Source organism: Notolepis coatsorum (assembly GCF_963971535.1).
Source record: "Notolepis coatsorum genome assembly, chromosome: 10".
In the NCBI taxonomy this organism is placed as follows: Eukaryota; Metazoa; Chordata; class Actinopteri; order Aulopiformes; family Paralepididae; genus Notolepis; species Notolepis coatsorum.
Window position 1 is genome coordinate 36,234,430 of NC_140174.1, and position 26,983 is coordinate 36,261,412.

General features: G+C 42.6%; 1 protein-coding gene across 1 annotated transcript in view; it reads right to left on the reverse strand.

The window, feature by feature from the left end:
• Nucleotides 1-5,394: 5,394 nt before the first annotated feature.
• The window catches only part of LOC311236008 (zinc finger MIZ domain-containing protein 1-like), a 167,215-nt gene continuing 145,626 nt past the window's right edge, over nucleotides 5,395-26,983 (reverse strand). Inside the window, exons 7-22 of the mRNA XM_084323577.1 lie at nucleotides 25,580-25,794; nucleotides 22,329-22,533; nucleotides 21,545-21,820; nucleotides 21,106-21,288; nucleotides 20,139-20,216; nucleotides 17,472-17,640; nucleotides 17,064-17,205; nucleotides 15,633-15,843; nucleotides 15,072-15,177; nucleotides 13,060-13,220; nucleotides 12,874-12,941; nucleotides 11,258-11,326; nucleotides 10,899-11,143; nucleotides 10,628-10,791; nucleotides 9,985-10,305; nucleotides 5,395-9,181 (exon numbers count right to left, since the gene is read on the reverse strand). Coding sequence (XP_084179703.1) covers nucleotides 9,074-9,181; nucleotides 9,985-10,305; nucleotides 10,628-10,791; nucleotides 10,899-11,143; nucleotides 11,258-11,326; nucleotides 12,874-12,941; nucleotides 13,060-13,220; nucleotides 15,072-15,177; nucleotides 15,633-15,843; nucleotides 17,064-17,205; nucleotides 17,472-17,640; nucleotides 20,139-20,216; nucleotides 21,106-21,288; nucleotides 21,545-21,820; nucleotides 22,329-22,533; nucleotides 25,580-25,794 — 2,721 coding nt within the window. The 3' untranslated portion in view covers nucleotides 5,395-9,073. The remainder of the gene's footprint in view (nucleotides 9,182-9,984; nucleotides 10,306-10,627; nucleotides 10,792-10,898; nucleotides 11,144-11,257; nucleotides 11,327-12,873; nucleotides 12,942-13,059; nucleotides 13,221-15,071; nucleotides 15,178-15,632; nucleotides 15,844-17,063; nucleotides 17,206-17,471; nucleotides 17,641-20,138; nucleotides 20,217-21,105; nucleotides 21,289-21,544; nucleotides 21,821-22,328; nucleotides 22,534-25,579; nucleotides 25,795-26,983) is intronic.

Sequence of the window (26,983 nt, forward strand, 5' to 3'; positions counted from 1 at the left end):
TAAGGTCCCCCTATAGGGGGACCCTGCTTTTCTTTATCATAAATCAATCAATAGAGACCGTATTAGATCACCAATTATCATATCATGGGGTATCATTGGAAAGCCACACTCATTGGCTACAACCCTGTGCAAAGAGATCGCCAAATGATTGACGGAGCTAGAGCCCCGGGAGTCGGGGGTGGTAATGTGTACTTTTGCGTACTTTGGGGCACGCCTCACATATCGGCATGTAACTCGAGAACCGCGGAACGGATTTTGTCACCTGAAAGGGCAATCGACAGGCAACAAATAGGGCTTTAATTCGATATTGTAATAAAATAAATGCACACCCGAGCCACTAGAGGTCGGCAAAGAATCGTCCACATGTGGGCCCTTGGATGTTAAGAGGTCAATGTTTTTAAATATTTTTTTTGTAGCCAAGAGTAAAGACCATAACCCTATCAAAAAGAGTAGTCAAAGTGTATATTTTCATTTTACCGATGTTTTATCGGAAATACAAATGTATCGGAAAATGCTAATTATCGTAAAAACTGCAAGAAATGACTAAATCCAGATTCAACCCTGCCATTGGAAAGAGGAGCATTTTCCCTATCCATAGATGTATGATTTGGCCATAATAAGGTCAAGGTCAAGTTCAAGGTCAAATATGAATTTATAATTAAAGTCGATTATCATTCATTACTGAGATCTACAAATCCTTCTGTTTAATCATCTTCCCGCGGTTCATTTGCTTAGATTTTTTGTACATATGATCTCAATAAGGTGGTGAATGAGCTCAGTGCGCATTTTCTCGTGCCCGCATACATTTTTGATCATCATCAAAATCATAATTAATTTATTCATTACAATTTACTCAGCCTAGTAACAGACACAATATTTCTGACACTGGAAATACATACCCCCATGTCCCTAGATACCAAGAACATGCAAATTGACCTTGCAGAAGTGGAGCAATCTTCCATTTACTTAGGCATGTACCTTTTAGGCAAAAACGGTCTACAGATTAACAGGTTAATAAAGTTTTCAATCAATCAATCCTTGTGCAAGACTAGAAAGTGGGGATATTTGATTAAACACCTGCTATCAGAAGAATAGTCAGACAAAAGTTTTGACTTTTACTTGAGTACGATTTTGAGACGGTACCCATACTTTCACTTATTAAGTATAATTTCTGGGTACTTTTTACACCCCTGTTGAAAACTTTAATGAACAGATTGCAGAATTGGTACAGTACAGCTCAATACACACAATTGCAGACCAGAGAAAGACTTTCATCTTGTTTACATCAGGGTCCCCCATTTTCAATTCATGACATTTATGACATACACAACATACAGATATACAGATATAATAATCTAATCTAATCATGACATTTATCACATACAGATATACAGTACTGTTACATTTGTGACATACAAGATATGCAAATATACAGTACTGTTAAACAGAGATCCTAACTGAAAATATATACATTATATATATATATACGTATGATGGGGAGGAAACTGTACATTAGGAGGGGGTGGGTGGGTGGGAGGGGGGGTTTGGATTTCGAATTGCAGCCTCCCGTAGGTGCTCTTTGAGAGTGGTTTTGAAGGTGGGTAGGGATTCACATTTTTTTTACGGCTGTGGGTAGGGCATTCCACATTGATGTGGCATAATTACGGAACGTGTTTAGTCCCTTGTTTGAGCCGAATCAGGGTTGAACATGATTTGTGGAACTCCCTCGGGTGTTGTGGTCGTGGTATTCACTGACCTTTGGGAAGTATTTCGACATGTACATGGGTAACTTAGTGGTGTAGTGCATCTTGTAGACCAGGCCCAGTGCAAGTTGCTGTACTCTGTCGTCTATTCTAAGCCATCCTAGGTTGTCAAAATGGGCAGGGGTGAGGTGGGTTCTTGGAGTAAGGTCAAGCAGTAGTCTGACCAGTTTGTTTTGTGATGTTTGTAATCTTGTTTTTAGTGCCTTTGAGGTGCTTTGGTACCATGAGGTGCAAGCATAGTCGTAGTACCCTTGAATGAGTGCTCCTGTTAGAGTCTTCAGGGTATTTTTGTTTACCAGAGAGGAGATCCGGTACAAGAATCTTGTTCGTTGGTTGACTTTTTTGATTACATTGGATGCCATCTTGTCACAGGAAAGATTTGCCTCTAGGATGGAACCCAGGTATGTAATTTCATCTTTCCTTGTGACAATATTGTCACCCACTGTAACAGAGAAGCCATTGGTCTTGCTGAGTTTGTTATTTGATCCGAAGAGAATGGAATCTGTTTGACCCAGGTGTAATGATAGTTTGTTATCAGCGATCCAGGTGCAGATTCTGCCGAGTTCTGATCTGAGGGTTTGTTCAACCTGTAACTTGTTCTTGTCAGAGACCAGCAGGGCTGAGTCGTCCGCGAACAGGAACAAGTTGCAGTCACAAGCTGATGACATGTCATTTGCATAAATTAGGAACAGTAAGCTAATTAAGTATGCTTCCTTGTGGAACACCACAGTTCACTGGGAGGGGGGGGGGGGTACCATTTACCTCTACCATCTGTTCTCTCCCCTCCAGGTAGGATTGCATCCAGCTCACTGATAAACTATAAAAAAAACAATTGCTTTTAGCTTGTCAATCAGAATGGAGTGATTGACAGTGTCGAAAGCCTTTTGGAGGTCCAACATGACCATGCCACAGTATTTGCCAGCGTCCACCTCTTGTTTGATGTGGTCGTTCAAATGGAGAAGGCATGTGTCAGTGGAGTGGGATGTTCTGAAGCCAGATTGGAATTCGTAGATTCGATTTTTTTCCGCGAGGTACTTTTCGACTTGTTTGTAGAAAATGTGTTCCATGACTTTCGAGATGGAGGTAAGAAGAATAGAAACAGGGCGGTAGTTGCCTGGGTCTAATTTGCTGCCTTTTTTGTGCAGGGGGGTCATTATACAGCACACGTACAGTACAACGAAAATAAGTTTGGCATCCAACCAGAGTACAAATGTAACAGTAAAGTGCAATAGTAATATACGATGTACAGGTGATTGAACTGGGCATAACATATATAAATTAGTACTACTGAGTGTAGTTCTTATCAGATGTATGTACAATGATACAGGTATAAAGACAGTATAGTAGTAGTCATACTGGCCAGCAGAGTAACTAGTAAGAGTAGGTAAGGGATATGTACCGATATAGATATAGTATCTACAGATATGTAAAAGGATTATGTACAGGTGTGGATAGATATATATTCTGTGAAAAAAAAATATATGCTTTATATTATATTATAAATATATTTTTAAGTCGACCAATAGTCGACTAACGGCAAATTTTGGCCAATCCTAGTCGACCATCCAAATCCTTAGTCGGGGACAGCCCTATTATATTGGTAGACCAGTATGAGGTGGGTAGTTAAGATCATTATGATTACAGTGTAGGGCAGTTGTAGACAGTGAAAGCAGTAGGCAGGTACAGTATTTGATTATTATAGGCAACAACAAGTTCAGTCGTACAGTATGGGTAACAGAGCCTAGGGTGTATGCAATGGAGTTAGAGTTCAGAGTTTATGGTATGGGGGGGGGGGGGGGCAACATGCCACAGAGTTCAGGGAGATGACAGCTGAGAGAAAGCTGTTCCTGATTCTGCTCGACTGGGAGCGGAGGTTCCTGTAGCGTCTTCCGAGGGGAGGAGGGCAAACAGTCCATGATTGGGATGAGAGGTGTCCTTGACAATGCGTGCCTTCTTCACACACAGTTTGTGATGGATAGACTCAATTGCAGGGAGTGATGTACCGGTGATGTGTTGGGCAGTTCTCACCTCCCTTCCCTCTGCAGTGTGTTCTGGTCAGAGGCAGTTCAGTTGCCGTACCAGACTGTGATGCAGTTGGTGAGTATGCTTTCTATGGCACACCGGTAAAAGTTCACCAGAGTCTGAAGAAGAGGTGCCGGTGAGCCTTCTTGACCAGTGATGAGGTGTTCCAAGAGAGGTCCTCGCAGATGTGGATTCCCAGGAATTTAAAGCTGGAGACACGCTCAACCTCCGCCCTGTTGATGTGAATGGGGGCATGCGCGCTGGCTCTAGTCTTTCTGAAGTCAACAATGAGTTCCTTGGTTTTCTTGGTGTTGAGGGCCGCGACCTCCTCCCTATAGGCCAACGCATCGTTGTTTTTGATGAGGCCCACCACCATTGTGTCGTCTGCAAACTTGATAATGGTGCTGTCATGTATAGGAGTGCAGTTGTGGGTGAAGAGGGAGTAGAGAAGGGGGCTCACTCAGCACACAGCCTTGCGGGACGCCAGTGTTCAGGGTGAGAGTGGAGGAGGTGAAATAGTTTATCCTAACAAACTGGGGTCTGTTAGTTAGGAAGTCTAGTATCCAGTTGCAGACAGAGGGGTTGATGTCGAGGTCCTTGGTTTCCATGAGGTCACCAAGTTTGTAGATGAGTTTGGAGGGGATGATGGTGTTGAATGTTGAGCTGAAGTCGATGAACAGCATTCTTCTCACATGGGTATTGCTTTCATCCAGGTGGGAGAGGGTGGAATGTAGCACTGAGGAGATTGCTCCTATTCTCACAGTAGGCAAATCGGTGAGGTGAGCCAGGACCAGCCTCTCGAAGCATTTCATGATAATGGGGGTGAGTGCAATAGGGCGGAAGTCATTATGGATCGAGGCAGAGGAGTGTTTTGGCATGAAGGAGTTGGTTTTAAAGCATGCTGGGACAACTGCCTGGGCTAGTGACAGGTTTAAGATGTCAATTAAGAAAGACCAGATTTTAAACTAGACTTTTCGGGCTAGACAAAGGTCTGTTTTTAGTATCAGTTTTAAATAGCTTTACTTTAAGATGTCTATGAAGCTGGCAATGCCATTCCAAAGACACAAGGGCAACCACTTGCACTAGTTCCAATGTACCATAGCCCAGCCCATATATAAAAACATAGAACATCTTTGGGTATAACATTATGTGCATTCATATATTTTAAGAAAACTATGGTTTGATAATTATATTTTTTTTTAAGTGCTGTAGTAGTCAAACAGTGTACTATATATAATGTGATTGACTGAACAAAAGACAAGACCGCAGTGCCATACAGGTATCATCTGAATACATATTTATTAGATAAATATTAGGTTGTCACATCATCTAACTACATACAATTCTGCAAGACTAAAAATCACAATTAGTTCCTTTATTTTCTGACCAGTTTAGAATATGAAATGATTGTACATACAATGTACAAACATGAAGACAATGGCCACATTTTTGCATGAATCACCTTAGATTGTACCATCTTGTTTTTCTTTTTCCATCTGATCATGATATCAAAATTTTTTACAAACTATGGATTTGGTTACAATCTTCTGGACCCCCATCCCTCCCCGACCCGAGACGTCGCTCTCCCCTGCCCCCAAGCGTTCCCCCCGGTATTTTCTTGGTAACTTTTTTTATTTTTATTTTTACTTTAGCACCTCAGAGTACACAGGTGATAGACTAGAACACTTAGGCTAAATATTACATGTAAAACATAGCTGTCCCAGTTCTCCTAACAGAGATGAAAGTATATATTACAGAGGGGAGGGGGGAGGGCAAAATGTGAGATTTTCCACAGACACTTAACCCTTTCAGGTGTACAATCACACCGGTTTGATTAGAATCTTGAGAACTGAACATTCTAATGGTGTCACAATGGCTGATGACCATTGAAAGCTATAGAGTGGTAGAATTACAAGATATAACTTTAATGGGGAACGGGGGGCGTGGGGACTCGCACCTGAAAGGGTTAACTAAACAAGTTTTAATTTTCCATATTTAGCCACTTCCAGTAGAGGGGTTGCAAACTTTTTATTATTCTGAAGAAAACAATGCACATTCCCAGGGAAAATGAATACATTTCTGTTCACATGTCTCTATGTTCATTTACATATGTACAGGCGTCAGTGGGACACTTTGGCCCCAGCCTCACCCTAAAAAGATCCTTTCTAGGCCAGAACAGGTGGAAATGCCCTCTTCCTCTCAATTCTTTTTCAATTCTTCAAGTCTTCCTTTTTTAAATATTATTTCCCCCAGAGAAATGGCCATTTGTCATGATTGTGCAACTACAGATTTGGGGTTGCTGTCTCTAATTCATAAAATGTTCTCATATGTAAATAAGAAACTAAATGTGAAAAGATAAGCTATCTCCATGGGATTGATAAAACATTTCAATTCAGATAGCAAGTGGAAAGAAACAATAATAATATGAATGTGGCAGTGGATTGGTAAAGATATCTGTTTGTGACAAAAAAAATGGGAAGCAATATGTAATCTTTTGATACTGGAACAAATCATAACTTCTAATGCATAATGATGTTTTATGTAATGTTTACATATTTGAAGGTGTTTTAATCAGCACATTGCTACAATTGAAAGAAATTATATTTCTAACCTTACAGTTTAATAAGAAAAGAAAAACTAATACAAAATAATTTACCAAAAGAAAGAAATAAAGGGATAAAAAAATTTAAATGGTCTTGAGCTTTTAAAAAAAGCCACATTTTCCATAACAAAAATAAAAATAGCATGAATTTCTTTAAAATAAGGTTGTGATATAGCATCTTTACCACTTGTGTATTGACAATTAGCAACAATTATGATATTCACACGGTTCACTAATTACATTGAAAGCCAGCTAACATCCCAGCTTCTGAAATCATTATCGCTTTGTTCTTTTACCGATTCTAATACATTTGAGCGCTAAAAGAAAAAGAAAAAAACATGAGTATTGCTTTTTATCCGAGCTTGACATCTGAAAGTTTAACATGACCTGATCCAAGGACGGAGACCTTGGAGATGAAAGACAGATATATTCCTGTTTATAAACTATAGTTTCTATATGAGTGCACTGAGGGGGGACAGGGACGGGGGGGGCAGGGGACGGGGGGATGGAAAGCACAATGACCTGCAGTACATACAGTAGCTTATGAGGCATTTGGATTGATTCACCCATTGGCGAGAAGATAAGATATTGTAGGCTAGTCTACAAAGAAGATGCTGTTTTTGGAGGACACATGGTTCGGCTTAGACAACCAATTATGAAAGGACAAAACATTTATCAAGATGGTACAAAAATATTCACAATGATATTTACATTACAATAGCTTTTTCTTAAAAAATAATACATTTGCATACTCAACAGCACTCTTCTCAAAAAGTGAAATTGAAAAAAAAGAAAAGAAACAAAGATGTGGCAAAAATGTCCGCTCCAATACTGCTTAAAAAATAAAAAATAAACATCTCGGGACTGTAGTGATGGATAAATTGGGTTTGTCTTCCCCTGTATCTTTGAAATTAATATCACAACCCATCACGCAAATAAGAGACACACACACACACACACATACACGCACGCACACACGCTCTCAAACACGTACACCGAACCGAGCAAACGAAACACCAAACGCCTCTGTTCTCATCCCCCCTCTAACTTTGGTGACGTGAAGCAGTTTTCCCAAACGTTGATGGAGATCGTTTTTTACTTTGCAGCAACCGAAAAAATAAAAATAAAAATAATAAAAACATCAACACAAACATAACATCATCAGCAAACATGTGATAAATGTTATCGCTGATGTCAGCATTATCCCTTCAATGTTAGTGTTAAATAAATCATACAAAAAATCTGTATGAAATGAGAAAAACAAACAAACAAACAAACAAACAAACAAACAAACAAACAAACAAACAAACAAAGCTGTGGAAACAGCAACTGATAAAACCACACTATCTCTTTACCACTTGGAACATCACTAGACGAGGGCTTGGCACACATGCACGTTGCTGACTATTAAAACAGTACATTATTTGACAGGGAGAGAGAGACGTAATGTTGCAAAAACAAAAAAACAAAAAAACGAAGAAGAAGAAGAAGAAGAAGAAGAAAATAAACTAAACTAAAACCTTAGGAACGAGCAACACTGGGCCCATGCAGAAACAAGACAGCATGAAGAAGGGAGCCGTAAGCTGTAATCCGGTAGTAGACCCCAAACAGGGTAGTCATAGAAACCCCATTCTCTCTCGTTGTTGTACCTTTGCTTTTTCATCTGTGTCGCTGTCCCCTGTGTGGGGAGGATTTAAAAACTGTACAGGATGTATACAGTATTACGCGGCAGTACAAAAAAAATGCTGTTTGGATAGAAAATGCCCATTTCAGCCTTTGAGTTTGTTTTTGGTGGAGCCTCTCCCAGAAGATGGGAGGTCAAGTCCTCTCTGTTCCAGCTGTTACTCCTTGAGAAGATGGGATGAAGAAAAAAACGAAACAAACAAAAACAAAAAAAGGCAAAAAATAACTAAAAATAACTATCTTTGTGGACTAAGTGCGAGCCACTCCGTGCCCTGAAAAGAAATCTCAGGGGGGGCTGCAAAGAGAGAAAAAAAGCAAACAAAAACATTTTGGTTGAGACAGACAAAAACTCTACTTGATTATGTCACTTGATTCCTTCCTTTAAGGAGAGATATTTGTTTTTGCGTTGCCGTATAATCTCTTGTGCTTTTTAAATGACGTGTGGTTGACAAAAACAGTGCTACTAAATCAGTCTGGAGGTGCCGCGACGTTGGGAAGCTATAGCCTCTCCGATCGGAATAACAACATGGAGATCGTAATGCACACTGGCCAGATAGCGCAGGTCTTTTCAGTTATTTCTCTTGTTTTATACAATGAATTCCGTTTTCTTCTCGAAAAAAGAAACCAAAACGTGAATAAAAAAAATGCTACAACACTTTTTCTTTTCCTAATGTGCACACAACACACGTGTGTGGCATACAAAAATCAACTGAATATAGCTGCACAGTTCAAAGGTATCACCGCAGGGCAAAGAGGGCAGGCAGTCCTCACCTACCGCCACGTCTTTTTGAGTTTAAACTTCTTTCAGTCAGTCCGCGCTGGAGAATGAAAACTGTACAAGAGGAAGAAGAGAAGAGGAAGAGGAGAAGAGGGAGTGCATCTTTGTGTTTCGTCAAGTACTGTGCGACTGCCTCCCGTCCCGGGTCAACTCCGGGCAGTCGGAGAGAGAAGTTTATGTTTTTTTTCTTTTTTTCTTTTTAAAATCTGTGTCCCAAGTTCGACCTCAGTTGTTTTCGAAGAGCGAGAGAAGGTCGTCGTTGCTATTGCTGGGGAGGTCTGGGGGATCCAGGTAGGACAGCAACTCATCTGGGTTAGTCAGCTCAGGTAGAAGCTGTGGAGGGGTGTGAAAAACACAAACAAACAACAACAAAAAACATTAGATAAGCATTTCAAAGTGAGGAACTGACATGACACGGTTTGCCAAATTTTTACATTACATAGGCTAATGTCCTGTGCCCGTGTATTGCTCGAATTAGAGAGATTCTAACTGAGATCGGCAGTGAGGGGTGGGGAAAAAAATCGGTACGTAGTAGTATCGCGATACTTTACGTGGCGATACTGTATCGATACAGGGACGCCAAGTATCGATATTTAATTATTCATATTTTTTTTCTTCTTCCCCCCCCCCCTGTATAAGGAATTTGCATTGTTCATTTCAATACCTGTAATAGTACAGTAGTCCACACACACACACACACACATGTGCATTCAGTTAAGTTGGAATATGACTGTAATACAAACAGTTCAGTTTGTCAGGTACATGCAACACAGATCACAGTGTTTACATCTGTCTGCTTGAGAAAATACCATGTTCTGCAATAAAAAATTATTGAAGTGAGATGAACAGACTGAACTTTATTTTATTAGATAAAACATGTTGACAAAGTTTTACTTTGCAGTTGAAAAAAGGTAATAAATTAAATTTGATAAAAAAAAAAATATAATAATAATAATAATAATAATTCGCAATACTCAGCGTATCACGATATATTTAGTATTGCGATACTATCGTATAGTGACGCAAGTATCGCGATAGTATCGTATCGTGAGGTCTCTGGCGATTCCCACCCCTAGTGCCTGCCATGTCCTTATGCTTCTAATAAATACTGTATGATCGGGGCGACCCGCACTCACATCCAAGGAAGGCTCGGGCATGTCCCCTGCCTGGCTGTCTAAGCTGTTGGAAGGGTTGAAGGCCAGGTCGCCGTGGGGGTGGTTGTTAGGGCCAGACTGCTGCTGCTGTTGTTGTTGTTGTTGTTGCTGCTGTTGTTGCTGCTGTTGTTGCTGCTGCTGCTGCTGTTGTTGCTGAGAGGGTGGAGCCTGCCGTGAGGCCTGAGGAGGCCCGCTGTGGTGTAGCTGCTGTCCTGGTTGGCTGGCAGAGTGGGGGGAGCCGTGGCCGTGTAAGCTCTGTTGCAACGAACTGTGGGACTGGTCAGTGCCGGCAGGATGAGGTATCTACACGAGAGAGAGAGAGAGAGAGAGAGAGAGAGAGAGAGAGAGAGAGAGAGAGAGAGAGAGAGAGAGAGAGAGATTATTAAAAAAGACCATAATGAACAGATAATTCAGACCAAATAACATCATACTGATGATTTATGCAATATCCCGGCAAACAAGAGCCGCTACAAAACAGTGGCCGCTTTTCATAGTGTTCGATTATATCCTCATCGCGGACATCTTGGTAGGCAAGCGATAGGTGATCAAATATCAGGTGATCATAATGACAAAATGAATAGATTAGTAACTGGTTGAATTAGAAACCAACGGAGTTCCAACTCACTGAGTCGGGCATGCCGTGGGAGAGGGGCTTGTCCTGGGTCATCAGACTGTTGGGCAGGTCTGGCGGGTGGGACAGCGCGGGGCCGTGCATGAAGTCATTCATCGCCGTTCCACCAGGGTTACCGTGAGGGAAGTCGAAGTTCCCGTGCCCCGGGTAATTGTTACCTAAGACACAAAATAAGCAAAAATAAATCTTTTTGCCCTTTCCAATGACATCAGAGACACGCCCTCAAAAAGGACAACACAAAATCCCTGCAAAGTCTCAAACCTACCTTGGCCGCCGTATTCGCTGTTGTTGCCCCCCTGCTGAGTGGGTAGCGACGGGTACGGCGAGGGGCCGGGGCCGAGCTGAGCTATCATTTCCATCACATTAGGCATGATCATCTGGCTGGGGCTCATGGTCTTAAATCTCTTGGCCAGAGGTCCGTCTGGATCCTCCTTGATGTGGATGTCCGACTTGATGGCCACCGGCCGCCAGCTACAAGTCGGGTCGATCGTAACCTCCTCAAATTCCGAGCTGAGGGGGGGAAAGAAATATATGACCTTGGGTGTTTTGAAAGGCGCCTCCAAATAAAATGTATTATTTATTATTATAGATGTATAGAGACGTTAATTAACAGGTGTAACCTACTTTTGGATGGCGTTCAAGATCCCCCACATGTACTGGTCCACCTCCAACCCTTCTAACAACGCTGTTTTACTGTGAAGGGAGGCATTACAAGAGTTAAAAGGAACTACGGTTAAAGGCATTGTGGGCAGAAGTACAGAATATCTATGGAATTAATGCTACATTCAATTACAACTCGGAGGTCGGAAATTCCGACTTCCTACTAGGAAAGATCTAACAAAATGGCAACTAAGTTCCTAGTCGCAAACTCGGGTATGATTTCTCGACCCTCAGCGTCTTTTGACTTCATTTACACTGTACTGTATCTGCATTGTATATACTGTACATATACTGTATATATGTATATTGAAAATTTTTGTTTTGTTTACACTCGTTTACGTACTTGAGTTCTATTTTATACTTATATTATACTTATTTTATACTATCTTTTTATTTTATCTAGCACACTCTCAGGAGCAAAACAGAAAGAAGCATTTCATGCAAAAGTATTCTGTATTTCTGTATGACAACTAATAAAGAAACTTGAACGTAATTTCGACATGGCCACCACTTATGAATGTTAATGTTGTTATTAGCTGTTTTTGCAAGTTGTAGTTCATGCAAGATAAATTGTGAGAAGAAATTGCCCAAAAAGTTTAGCATGAGCGTGCATGTTTTTCAGATTTAGATTCAGATTATTTTATTGTCACAGCTTTAAAAAATGTGAGATGCTCGTTTTTCCCGGCTCCTCAAACGTAGTAGATTTGTAAACATGGTACACAACGTATATTTATATCTATACAAACTATAAGCTATAAATATAAACTATAACTATAAACTAGTAGCTCAAACGCACGTAGGTCAGAGATGCTTTCCAACTTCCCACCTTGTGACAACCACTGTCTGACTACCATTGTAACTAATTGGGTATATATATATATATTTTTTGGATCCACTTTTTAAATTTGTTTCCCCCATCCCAATTTAACCGTGCCAATTCTCCCCTCCCCTGTCTTGAACGTTGCTCGCATATGCCGCCCACTGGTCGGTTGTAGGGAGGATAGAAGCCTTGCATCACATGTCCCCTCCGATACACGTGGAGGCAGCCTGTCACATCTTTTCACCTGCCAGCGCGGACTCTCATTTGGCGAGGTGTAACGTGTGGGAGGCTCACACTACCCCCGCCATTTTCCTGTCTCTGCTGTGCAGGCGTCCCCCAACCGACCTGTAGGAGTCACTGTCCACAACGTCCAGATTACCACCCATCGACTTCCACCCGCTAACTCTGCCAATTGAGTTAGTATGACGGCCGGCCCAAGCCGGAGGCAACGCCGACAGCCGGAGTCGAAACCGGTGTCTCTTGCGTTGGTGACGAGCGCAATGTCCGCTGCGCCACCCAGCCGCCCTGGGTATTTATTTATAATAATTTTTAGGTACATTGAATAGTATTATACTTAAATCTTTTATAATAAGCATTTGCTCCTACTTTTACTTGAGTGAGTTTTATTTCTAAATGAAATAAACGGACCTGACGAAGAGCCATGTTGGATTGAAATGTCTCATCTTTCAGTCCAGTGTGCGTATTTCTTTTCATTTATATGTTTCATTTCTAGATGTGAGAGAAGCGGCATTTCACTTACTTGCACACAGGACACCGCCATGTTCCCCTCTCACAGTTGAGTTGTAAATATGATTCCAAATCAAAACACTGAAAAGGACAAGAAAAACTGGTGTCAGACACTCACTATCCTGCACAAAGCTTTGTGCCTTGAGGGCTTAAATCGAGTAACTTTCACAAATATGTCAATTATCCCAAGAGCTCTTGCCTGGACATGTTTGCAGTCATGACCTCTTGCTGGAAGCTGTATTCGCCGGAAGGTGATTGGACATTTTAGGGAAACCTTGATGGCCGTCTGCTCGACGCCATCCTCTCCGTTCAGAGTGGCATTGCCAGAGGAAGCGGCTACACTGCTGAAGTTCCTCTTGACTGTGGGGGCAGGAAGACGAGAAGCAGTGGGGTCAGTCACAGGTCTTACAATTATTCTTCACAACTGTCCCGGAAACCATCCCAAACTACAATTGTATCTGCCCCAAACATAACCTGTTAATCCCTAGCCATATTTTCAGAAAATTCGCCTAAAAATACATACCTAGGTAAATGAAAGATTGCTCCACTTCTACAAGGTCCATTTGCATGTTCTTGGTATCTAGGGACATCTATGGACCTCAGGGAATGTATTCCCAGTGTCAGAAATATTGTTTCTGTTACTATGCTTGAGTAAATTGCAATGAACCAAAGGAGAATAGAATTTGACGGTGAATAACACCATGCTAACATTGACCAAAAGTTAAAGATTGCCACTGAGCTCATTCAGCACCTTCTTGATCGAGTGTACTAAAAATCTAAGAAAATGAACAAAGGGTAGATGATTTTTTTTTTTAATTATTTTGTACATGATATTTCTGGCTAAAAATACATGGGTTTAGAGCAAGTCTTGAGACCGCCAAGAGGCGGTGACAGAGACAGGCTCTTGCTACAAAGGGAAAGCTTTTATATTCACTTTCTGGATTGTTTAGAGCCTAGAGGCCTCAATGAGGGAAATGTTTTGACCGGTTTCATTTGATTATTTCATTTCATTCGATTGTTTATTAATTATCTTTATTTTCATTTATCATTCTTTATATTTATAATTGAAAGACGGCTACTATGGGTCATGAGTGTTTATATTTCAGTAGTTTAAGATGTAGGCCTACTCTGTATAATATATATAGATATATCTTTTTGATTTACATGCTTCTGAAAAGGTTGTGCTTGTAAGTGGTATTTTGTACTCTTGTGCAGATCTCTTGTTGAAATGTGTTGTCACTTCCTATGTTGTCACTTCCTGTTTGACTTGTATAAACTTCGAGTTTAGGGTCGCTTACCCTTCATGCAAGCCATTCTGAAGAATGTGTGTTCACACCGAAACGTCATATGATTTCAGGCTGCCAATAAATGTGAAAAACCTGGAGTGCGTGCCTGGACTTGTTTCCCTATTTTTTATATAGTGTAGTTTTATGAAATGTTGACATCCATCGAAAGCCCTGGGTCTCCTCTTTCTTAGGACTACAACGATTTCATGACGGTGTCATGTCCTCACGTCTAAATCATCCGGTTTCCGATGCAATGCGCAGAGATTTATACAAACGTAGTGCTGAAAATATACACTGACTGCTGTTTTGATAGGATTAGGGTATTTACTCTTGGCTACATTTGAAAAAGAAACACAACATCACTTAATACGGACCCATCAGGCTTAAGAGGTTAAGAAGTGCTTGAATTGAGTGTATATAAATTCAGACTTTTTTACGTGTCTGTCCTGGGACCATCCCTAAATCTGTTTTGTACCGACCAAGGAAGCTCTTAATTTCAAGCCCTGCTCAGTCAGAACCCGGGGCTGAAGCTCAAGTTCAAGGTACATCAAAGTCTCAAACCCAGAACTGACTGAAGCTTAGGGCTCATTCTCATCTAATCCAACAATGCGACACCTCGCTCGGTTGGTGTGGATGGGCCATTTGTGTGACATCATACTGTGAGCTTTTTAACCCCCCCCCCCCCCCCCTTGTCTTCCCTTGTCTTCCGCTGTGATCGATTGGCCACCAGTGTTGGGAGGGGTTGCGTTACAGCAAAAGTTTACTCAAGTTCAACTTTCTCACGGAACAGCGCTCAGTTTCTTTTCAGCAACTCCATGCACAACTACGCAATAACCGCATATGTTTTCCCCCTGCACTGATTAGATGTTAATGAGCCCATTAGACATGAACAGGACAAGAGAAGGAGGTCAGCATGTCCATGTACCTTTGGTGATGCAGTGCTCTGCGGGCAGCAGCCTCTTCTTCAGTAAACCCTGGAGAACAGAGCGGACAGAGGGCCTGTGCACCAACTGCAGCACGAAGAGGTGCGACTGTGAAGAAAGCATCATCATCATCATCATCATCATTATTATCATCACCATCATCATCATCACATCATTAAACATGGTTACGTTTCAAACAGTGTTAATTGTGTTTAGGGCAAGAAATAAGATACTATTCAGATTCATATTTGATAATGACTAAATATTTAATTTTTATAATTCTTTTTGAATTGACAAATATTATTACACCCCTTAACTCATCTGTGGGAGCTCCCCTGAAATTTCGTTGTATACTGTGCAATGAAAATTAAAAGTCTATTCTTCTAGTTCAGGAATAGGGGGCAGGTAATTATAAGATTTATTCTTCTTCCTGCTCCTTTTGCCCATGGTAGAACTGGATTTATGTTTGTGTATGAAAACTGTATGATTTATATTACTTCCATGTGGCAAATAAAACTCTGAATCTGAATCTGGTGGCATTAGTTTCTCAGGCGTCCACTCACACAGCAGCAGGCGGTGACGGTGATCTGGATGGTGTTCCTCCCCGGCTGGCACACGTGCTTCAGATGCAGGGGCTTGTGGGAGGTCTTGTTGTCGCCCCTCTCGATGGTGAGCGGAGTGGCGTTGACGCTGACCTGGACCGACGCAGGCCAGTTCGTGTTCATCTGACGGTCCTCGTGGTGGTAGCACTTAAACTGCAGCTCCAGATCCGACCTGCGGACGGGCAGGAAATGGAATGTGAAATGTTTTCTTGTCAAGGACCCCCATGTTGTCCCAGGCAGCCCCATCGGAATGGATATCTGTTGTTACATGTGACTTTCCCCCAGTGTAACCATGGCCTTAGTCCAGGATTCTGTAATTGTCTGTACTGTAGGTGGGGAGATAACAGAGTAGATAGTGAAACCTACGATCAGAATAGTCACTCTTCTGATACATTCCGTCACTGTACCAACTTCTAGTGAGTAGAACATTAGGGTTAGGGACATTCAAAATCCTGATGATCACCCATAACTGCATAAACGGACACGCACCCCTCTACCTTCAGGAACTCATCACTCCACAATCCTCCACCCGCACCCTCAAATCCGCAGGTAGCCTGCTCCTTCAGGTCCCCAATACCCGGCTCTGCACCATGGGTGACCGAGCCTTCTGCACGGCTGCACCACGCCTGTGGAACAGCCGCCCCATCCAGCTGAGGCCACCACAGAGCCTGGACTCTTTTAAAGCAGGCCTGAAAACCGACCTATTCAAAAAGGCCTTTGACTGTTAGCTTTTATTTTAATTTTCTTGTGCTGTTGTTTTTAAATTGTCTGTTTATACTATGTTTTTTATTAACTATGTTCTATTTTTATCTTACTTTTATTCTGTATTCTATTTTATTTGTTTTTACTAATAACTATGTTATTCTTATTTTTTTTTAACTATGTTTTAACCCTGTAGTGTAGCACTTTGGGATCCCAGCGAACAAAAAGTGCATTACAAATCCAATCTATTACTTATTATTATTATTATTATTATTATTATTATTATTATTATTATTATTATTATTATTATTATTATTATTATTATTATTATTATTATTATTCAACTATTCTCTATTTTTCTGGGCACCCCCCTCAAGAGCGCCTTGGGGGATATATAGGAACAGGTAGGAACGTAGATGATCTGGGACGGAGCTTAGAATAGATGCTGCTCTGGGACTGCTCTGGGAACGCTTCAACAACCTTTTTTTTCTTGAACAAAAACCCCATCAACAAAGGTGTAACCATATAGATAGGAATATTCATTATTCCGTAACAACAGACATGACATAATCATTATTCTATATCTATGGTTATATATATGGTTATGTTTGCCGATCTATGACAATTCAATGTGGCTGCTGATGACAAGGGCTGTCCGACATGTTGCGACTGTGGGTGCTGGTGAAGTACCTCCACATGAGGGTCTGGTGTACGGAGGGTCGTAGGTGGAAGACGTGGTTACTGACAGCCAGGTTGTGCTCTAGCCTGAAGGGCTCCAGGACCACACCATCCCTCACTGGGAACGTCAAGCGCAGCTCCTCATTGGGGTTGGCTACGTGGGAGAGAGGGGAGACGGGGGTGAGTCCAAACCAACAGGTGCACTAGACTAGTGCTTTGTAACTCCTCAGACTGAATGGATGAAGACGCACATAAACATACACGGACAAACACCCAAGTAATACCCCAAGTCCTCAAAATAGGCCATTCCCAAAAGACGCTAAAAACAAATTAGGTTACCCATAATTCAACATCTTCTCTGTATACAGTGACATGATTTTAATAATACAATAATATAACACGAGATTATATGACACGCACCTGGAGGAGGAGGAAGTGCAGTGATATTTGGTTTGATGTCTGGAGGGAAGGGGGGCTTGACGTCCTGGGTGGGCGACAGGTACGGAGGGATATTACTTCCTGGGGTCATGGGAGGAGTGGGGTTGCCCGGCACGGGGGAGTGGGGGTAGTTGCCCACCGGTCTGGGTGGCTGCGAAGAGGGTACAAATAAAGAAGAAGAAGAAATCAATTGGAAGGTGCTATAGATAATATTCAGCCACTAGATGTCGCACTAGAGCACCAGCATGTCATCTATCCAATCAGGTGCATTCCATGTTGGGAAATGGGAAGTAGGGAGGGGATACATATACATGTAAACAACATTCATTTTGGACCCGCCAAAATGTTTAAAATTATGAATTCATTATCAATAATTTTTTACTCTACATACAAATCTTATCTATAGCACCTTTACATACAAATCTTATCTATAGCACCTTTAAAAGCATATGTTCACATTATGTACAGTGTGATAATTGGTAATTGGTTTATTCATGGAAATGGGGATATTTAGAAATGCAGGTTATTGAATGTGCTCAACCTTATAAGACCTTAAAGGAACATGCCAACATTATAGGAAATGCACTTACCGTTTTCTCCAGAGTCTGACAAGAAGATAGATACCAACTTCCTCTCTGTGCGTTGAGTAGAAAGCTATCCGGCCGCAAGCTAGCCTAGGTTAGCACAAATGAATGGAAACGGATACGGACTACTGGCCTAGCTTAAAACTCCGGGAGAGTTGTTTTTGGCCAACAACTAGGCTAGTGGTCCATATCCGTATAGCTTTCTACTGAGCGCACAGAGTGGAAATTGGTATCTATCTTCTTGTCGGACTCTGGAGAAGACGCTAAGTGCATTTCCCACAATGTTGGCGTGTTCCTTTAACTGGACTATGGCCAATAGCCGGGTTACTCTGTGCATGTAAACGTAGCTGGCCACTGAGACTGCAGGTAAATGTAGCTGGCCACTGAGACTGCAGGTAAACGTAGCTGGCCACTGAGACTGCAGGTAAATGTAGCTGGCCACTGAGACTGCAGGTAAACGTAGCTGGCCACTGAGACTGCAGGTAAACGTAGCTGGCCACTGAGACTGCATGTAAACGTAGCTGGCCACTGAGACTGCATGTAAACGTAGCTGGCCACTGAGACTGCATGTAAACGTAGCTGGCCACTGAGACTGCAGGTAAACGTAGCTGGCCACTGAGACTGCATGTAAACGTAGCTGGCCACTGAGACTGCAGGTAAACGTAGCTGGCCACTGAGACTGCATGTAAACGTAGCTGGCCACTGAGACTGCAGGTAAACGTAGCTGGCCACTGAGACTGCATGTAAACGTAGCTGGCCACTGAGACTGCAGGTAAACGTAGCTGGCCACTGAGACTGCATGTAAACGTAGCTGGCCACTGAGACTGCATGTAAACGTAGCTGGCCACTGAGACTGCAGGTAAACGTAGCTGGCCACTGAGACTGCATGTAAACGTAGCTGGCCACTGAGACTGCAGGTAAACATAGCTGGCCACTGAGACTGCATGTAAACGTAGCTGGCCACTGAGACTGCATGTAAACGTAGCTGGCCACTGAGACTGCAGGTAAATGTAGCTGGCCACTGAGACTGCATGTAAACGTAGCTGGCCACTGAGACTGCATGTAAACGTAGCTGGCCACTGAGACTGCAGGTAAACATAGCTGGCCACTGAGACTGCATGTAAACGTAGCTGGCCACTGAGACTGCATGTAAACGTAGCTGGCCACTGAGACTGCATGTAAACGTAGCTGGCCACTGAGACTGCAGGTAAACGTAGCTGGCCACTGAGACTGCAGGTAAACGTAGCTGGCCACTGAGACTGCATGTAAACGTAGCTGGCCACTGAGACTGCATGTAAACGTAGCTGGCCACTGAGACTGCATGTAAACGTAGCTGGCCACTGAGACTGCAGGTAAACGTAGCTGGCCACTGAGACTGCATGTAAACGTAGCTGGCCACTGAGACTGCAGGTAAACGTAGCTGGCCACTGAGACTGCATGTAAACGTAGCTGGCCACTGAGACTGCAGGTAAACGTAGCTGGCCACTGAGACTGCATGTAAACGTAGCTGGCCACTGAGACTGCAGGTAAACGTAGCTGGCTACTGAGACTGCATGTAAACGTAGCTGGCCACTGAGACTGCATGTAAACGTAGCTGGCCACTGAGACTGCAGGTAAACGTAGCTGGCCACTGAGACTGCATGTAAACGTAGCTGGCCACTGAGACTGCAGGTAAACATAGCTGGCCACTGAGACTGCATGTAAACGTAGCTGGCCACTGAGACTGCATGTAAACGTAGCTGGCCACTGAGACTGCAGGTAAATGTAGCTGGCCACTGAGACTGCATGTAAACGTAGCTGGCCACTGAGACTGCATGTAAACGTAGCTGGCCACTGAGACTGCAGGTAAACATAGCTGGCCACTGAGACTGCATGTAAACGTAGCTGGCCACTGAGACTGCATGTAAACGTAGCTGGCCACTGAGACTGCATGTAAACGTAGCTGGCCACTGAGACTGCATGTAAACGTAGCTGGCCACTGAGACTGCAGGTAAACGTAGCTGGCCACTGAGACTGCAGGTAAACAAGACTGTGGCCACCTCTATCTCAAGAGTAATCAACTTACCCCGTTCATATTGCCCTGGTTGTACTGATACCCACTCCCAGGGAAGTTATTGGTTTGGCCGTTGAAAGGTGGCTCTTGCTGTAATAAGAAAAGACAAAACATGATCATTAACTCATTCAGTGCCGGAGCGATATGCCCGATATAGGTCTAGAACGCCACCGCTTTAATCAATGGGCCGGACTGCGAGATTTGCGAGTGCTTAAAATATATCTTAAATTATAGCTATGGGTCTAATACACCCGTCGATTATCAGTGAGTTGCTTCCAGTGAACATGTACAAAACGGATAGTTTTTTCATCGGTACATTTCCGTTTGATACCGTTTTGAATATGAGTATAGTTTTGGTGCTTCAGAGTAATTCCAGGAAAAGACGCGATAATAGCCCTTTAGTGGAATACACTAAACACGTCGTCATTTTTCGCCTGATTATCGAATCTTCCTGAAATCAACGCTAGATCATCATTATTATCCTTCCTCATGCAAGAATGAAAAGAGCCCTGGACCGCGGGGCTCCCCCAGTCCCCTCCTCCCACCCAACGGCACACAGCCACACACACACACACACACACACACGCACACACACACAGAGAGACAGCGTCGATCGGGGTAGAAATAAATATCAGATCAACGATCAAATTTATATATAGTGTTCTTACCTTGTATCTGATGTAATGCAAAAGAAATAATCCAATTATCTGATCGCCATTCCAAATACTGCTCGTGGAGGTCCGTACCACATTATTTTATTTAAATTATTCAGATTATAATTCATTTTCTCTACTAGATACATCTAGCATCTTTCTATGTATTGTATTATGCAGAAAATCAAGTGGTTTTGCTTTGACTCCTGACATGTTACACATGGCTCTTGGCATCAGGCTTTAGTATTAGGGAAATTGTCCCGATACCTCATAATATTTTAGGCTCGGTACCAGAATGGGTGTTGGTGCTGCGGTTGCTCTCCTACCTTGTAGTACTGGCCCATCGCACCGCTCGGCGAGGGGTACTGGCCCTGGATCTGCTGGCCTGGCATCCTCTGGCCGGGGTAGTTGGGGGAGGGCATCGGCCTAGAGGGGCTGGGCGTGGAGTACTGCCCCTGCTGGTTAGGGAACTGGCTGTTTGGTCCGTACTGCTGGCCACCATAGTTAGGCTGGGGGAGGGCGGCGAGAAGGACATGTTGGGTAAGATAGGGTTAAATTATGTTATTTGGAATACTTGCATTTGAAAACACAATGTTCATAATTTTGAAGAAATGTTTGCATTATCGGACAGTACAGTTTGAGAATGACAGGAAAGATGGACAGATTCAAACCCACAACGCTGCAATGACATTGTATGCTGCTTTGACCACAACTACAAGGAAAGCCCCTATCAACTGCTTGTGCGAAATGTCCAGATCCACTCACCTCCCCGGGGTAGGGTCTCTTCATGCCCTGCATGCTCATGCCCTGGGGCCTGGGACCAGCGTAGCCTTGCTGGGGCATCCTTTGGCCATGACCTGGGAAAGACCCCATGCCCTGGCCCCTGGGCTGGTTCATCCCCATTGGGGGCCCGCCCATGTTGGAAGGGTTCATGCCCGGGCCCATGTTCCCTGGGATGGACGGGGGTCCTCGGGGTCCCGGTTGGGTCATGAACTGGCTGTTGTAGGTCTGGGTCGGTCCCATCTGGAAAGAGGAACTCATCTGGAAGACAGAACTGGCCTCGGTCAGGATTTCAGAACGGACCTCGAAATTTGTTACCTAAAGAAAGGTACCACGAAAATGTGAGATTACATATCATACTATACATCATAAAGAATGAGCTGATTCTTCTCTGGTACAATATTGAAAATGATCAGTTAATAATTATAATTATATAAGAGTTCTTAAGGTAAGATTGTTTTTGGCTAAATGCTTGCTTGCTATGGTCTTTGCCCACTCTTTGTTCACTAACTATTGACTAAGTACACTTGTTTTGTCAACAATCATGTTAAATTTACTACACCTTCTCTCAATCCCCCACTATAGTGCTCTCTAGTAAGAATACCAACTTGAATACCCACTTAGACGTTCATCAAAACATTGTTTTACTAGCAAAAAGTGCAAAGAACGTACAGTAACTAATACTGCAATATCAGTTTGTCCTTGTGGATGTATAGGTAATCTCAACAGACGTCACATCATATCGTCCGTTGGCTTTTCTCGTTCTTACCGGTCCATACTGGTTCATGTCCTTGTTCTGCGTCTCCTGCTGCAGGGCGGCCACGGTGGCAGTGGCAGTGGCGGTTGCCGTGGCGGCGGCGGCAGCGACAGCAGCGGCGGCCGCTGCGGCGGCAGGCTGGGTGAAGTCCGAGGGAGGACGGGAGTGGGGAGGGATGCCCATCCCACCAGGACCAGCGTTGGGGCCCCCGGGGTAACTATGGTAACGAGAAAAGACACTTGAGTACCTCAGACCAAAAAAAACATAATAGGATTGATTGATTATTTTGTTTTTGTGTCATGCACAGAAAAATACTGTTGTGGTGTTCCATTATTACATTACATTTAATCATCTAAATACAGATTACATGCATACAGATTACAGCTTGGTTTTAAACAAACTAGTATTGTGCCTTCTCTCCCAAGCTTGGCAAATAAAATCTGCAACAAAAGAAGTTCCCTTCCTGAAGCACACGTTTCCTCGCACAACTCTGAAACTGGGGCTTTTCGATATAACCCAACAAATGACACATAGATTGAACTATTCAATGTGTCGTGCTATAATACCTGCTTAAAAGGAACATGCCAACATTATGGGAATGTTCATTTTCCATCTTCTCCAGAGTCAGACAAGAAGATAGATAACAGTTTCCTCTCTGTGCGTCCAGTAGGAAGCTATCCGGCTGCACATTAGCCTAGCTTAGCAGCAATGACTGGAAGCGGCTAGCTATCTTAAAACTCTGGGAGAGGTGTTGATTGGCCAGCTAGCTAGCATCTCATCCGCTTCCATTCACTGTTGCAACGTGTAGCCGGTTAGCTTTCTACTGAATGCGCAGAGAGGAAATTGGTATCCATCTTCTTGACTGACGGTAAACAACATTTCCCATAATGTTGGCCTGTTCCTTTAATTGTTTGGAATTTGCACTTGATGTCAGTGAAGACACTGTGCTGTGAATGTTCTCTCTCACACAACTCTATGCACTCTCCCCAGTGTTGATCCACTTGTGGTTATGAAATGTACTTGTGAATAATTAGATACATTGATGTTCTGGTTTAAAAATAGTAATTACATAGTCTACGTGTTTATGTAGTCTTAGTTTTTCTAAACTATACGTTTAGACTGCTGCTGTTTTTAACTGTGTCCTGTGTTTTTATAATGTATTTTATTCAATTGTATGCACCATTAAAAGGAAAACGCCAACATTTTGGGCAATTAGCTTATTTGCCATCTTCCCTGGAGTTAGACAAGAAGATACATACCTTTGTTGTCTCTGTGCGTGCAGTAGGCTTAGGGAACGCCCGCTCCGTTAGCTTAGCTTCATCACTGGAAGTGGGTCAGACTTGTACCCTCAAGTTCCCTACAGTTCCCTACAGTCACGAAAGGATCCGAACCGATTGAAGTTTATGGATACCATGACTTAAACTCCTCTTACCTTGACGATTAAAAGCCTCCCCAATTTAGAAAACAGTATTCCCATGGCTGGTGTTGATATGCTGCTACTGTAGCTAACGAAAACCAACAACCGGACACTCAAGCAGATAACGAGGGTAATATCTTCCGGTCGGGGGGGTTTCAAAATAAAAGAGCGACGTCTATAGCAGAGGAAATACGTTTATTTTGTACATTATCTAATGTTAACACGAACCTAAACTAACGTTACAACTAACCTAAAGTTAGTTTAGGTTCGTGTTAACGTTAGATAATGTACAAAATAAACGTATTTCCGCTGCTATAGACGTCGCTCTTTTATTTTGAAACCCCCCCGACCGGAAGATATTACCCTCGTTATCTGCTTGAGTGTCCGGTTGTTGTTTTTCGTTAGCTACAGTAGCAGCATATCAACACCAGCCATGGGAATACTGTTTTCTAAATTGGGGAGGCTTTTAATCGTCAAGGTAAGAGGAGTTTAAGTCATGGTATCCATAAACTTCAATCGGTTCGGATCCTTTCGTGACTGTAGGGAACTGTAGGGAACTTGAGGGTACAAGTCTGACCTACTTCCAGTGATGAAGCTAAGCTAACGGAGCGGGTGTTCCCTAAGCCTACTGCACGCACAGAGACAACAAAGGTATGTATCTTCTTGTCTAACTCCAGGGAAGATGGCAAATAAGCTAATTTCCCAAAATGTTGGCGTTTTCCTTTAACACATTGTTTGCCAACAACGAGAAATCTCGTTGTTGGCCGCCATGCGTTGTTTGCCAATAACGAGATTTCTCGTTATTTAATCGTTATTTCTTTTATTAGCGATATCCATTCATTTTTCATCCGTCCAGCCTGACATTATCATTGGGAATGGCTCTGAGCTAGAAAAGGGCAAATACCGCCCCCTATCGTCTCCCGGATGGTAATGCACATCATTGGATTGGATTGAGTGAAAAAGTGCATCAGAGAAAAACTCCGCCCCAGGGTTTCCCCATCTCTGGCAAGCAGTGTCGTGTTACCAGATACACTGGTGAGGCTGGAAGCAGCTTGGCTCATGCGTTTCGGACTATAACGTTGGATCAATAAACGCGATCAATATTTGGAATGGCGATCAGGAATTGGATTCATCTTTTTGCAGAACATCTGATCTGAGGTAAGGAATCTATGTTACCAGTTTTGGGTTAATCAGAGTTGTTTTTCACAGATTTCACAACGTGTGTGTGTGAGTGTGTGTGTGTGTGTGTGGCGTTAGGCGCTGAGCGCGGCACGAATAAATTATTTTTCAGCCCGCTTTTGTATCGTGCATAAGAACACAAATTCTAAATTTGACTGAGTACATCCTTACTCCTTACTCATGGTAAATACCTCTACACGTCCAAAATCTTATTTCCCTGTTCACACACTCTGTTCACACACTCTGTTCACACTCTCTGTTCTCACACTCTGTTCACACTCTCTGTTCACACACTCTGTTCACACTCTCTGTTCACACACTCTGTTCACACTCTGTTCACACTCTCTGTTCACACTCTGTTCACACTCTCTGTTCACACACTCTGTTCACACACTCTGTTCACACTCTCTGTTCACACACTCTGTTCACACTCTCTGTTCACACTCTCTGTTCACACTCTCTGTTCACACTCTCTGTTCACACTCTGTTCACACTCTCTGTTCACACTCTCTGTTCACACTCTCTGTTCACACTCTCTGTTCACACTCTCTGTTCACACTCTGTTCACACTCTCTGTTCACACTCTCTGTTCACACTCTCTGTTCACACTCTCTGTTCACACCCTCTGTTGACACTCTCTGTTCACACTCTCTGTTCAGACACTCACTTGCCACCGAAGCCCCCTCCGCCGGGGTAGTTGGGTCGCCCGTACATCCCCTGCTGCATGTAGCCCTGGTTGGGGTTGCCTTTGTTGGGGAACTGCTGCTGAGGCCCGGGGAACTGGGGAGAGTTCATTCCCTGGTTGTTACCGGACATGCCCGGGCCCATTGGGTTTCCCCCGGGGTTCATAGGGTTGTTGTTGACCATGGGGTTGCCCAGCACCTGTACAGGGATAGGTACGTTAAAACGGATGAGGACCAAACCTTTCAAGGAATTCTCTTGAAATTTTATTTCAGGTTGTAATTCTGGGAAAGTAGATGTTGTAGTAAGAGTTTTGAGTTGCGACTTGCGAGGTCTCAAAGTAAGGACAATTAGGGATGCACCAATCCAACTTTTTCAGTCCCGATACGATACGTGGCTTTGGGTATTGGCCAATACCGATTACCGATCCGATACCATTATCTGAAATTAGGGATGCTCGATATTGGCTTTTTTACCTATACCGATATACCGATATTGTCCAACTCTTAATTTCCGATACCGATATCAACCGATACCGATATATGCAGGGTTTCCCCCCCAAAAAAACGTAATCATTTCAGGTCATTAACATTACATATCTCTTGTCGTGGAATTAACACAACATTATGCATACTTTTGACAATAAATAAAATCAGAATCGGTTCTTACTTGCTTGCCTGGGTAAATAAAGGTTAAATAAATGTAAAAAAGATTTTATTTTTATTTCTTTAACCGATACCGATATTTTCCGATATCACAATTGAATGCCAATATCGGCCGATAATATCGGACATCCCTATCTGAAATACATTTTTTTATTTTTTATCTAACCCTACATGCACTTGTCCTAATATACTAACCTACACTGTAGCACTCAACACTTTGATGAACATTTTTACTCAGCTGATAAGAGTTGTGCCCTTCCTGATGACTTGTCATACAGAACTTGTAAGTCGCTTTGGATAAAAGAGTCAGCTAAATGACTAAATATAAATGTAAATACCCATTGTTCAATTAATAAACTGTATGCCTCACTGTGTGGAAGAGACTGGGATCATTCTTTTGTGCAAGGCAACATCAGGCTTGACTTAAAACATTACTTTCCTAACTTAGTGAAACTAAATGTAACAAATTAACACAGATATAAATGTACTGAATTGTTATTTCTTATTTTATTTCTTATTATATTATATAAAAAAAATAATATATGTATATACAGTATATATATATTTTTTTACCGATACCCGATCCAGCTATTTTAGTGATATCGGCGCCGGTATCCGATATCAATATCGGAGCGTCCCTATTTTTGGAGAATTTAAAACTAAAACTTAACTCTGGTTGAATTTTAGTGAACCACGTCTAAATACTATACCCGTTATGTGTCCGA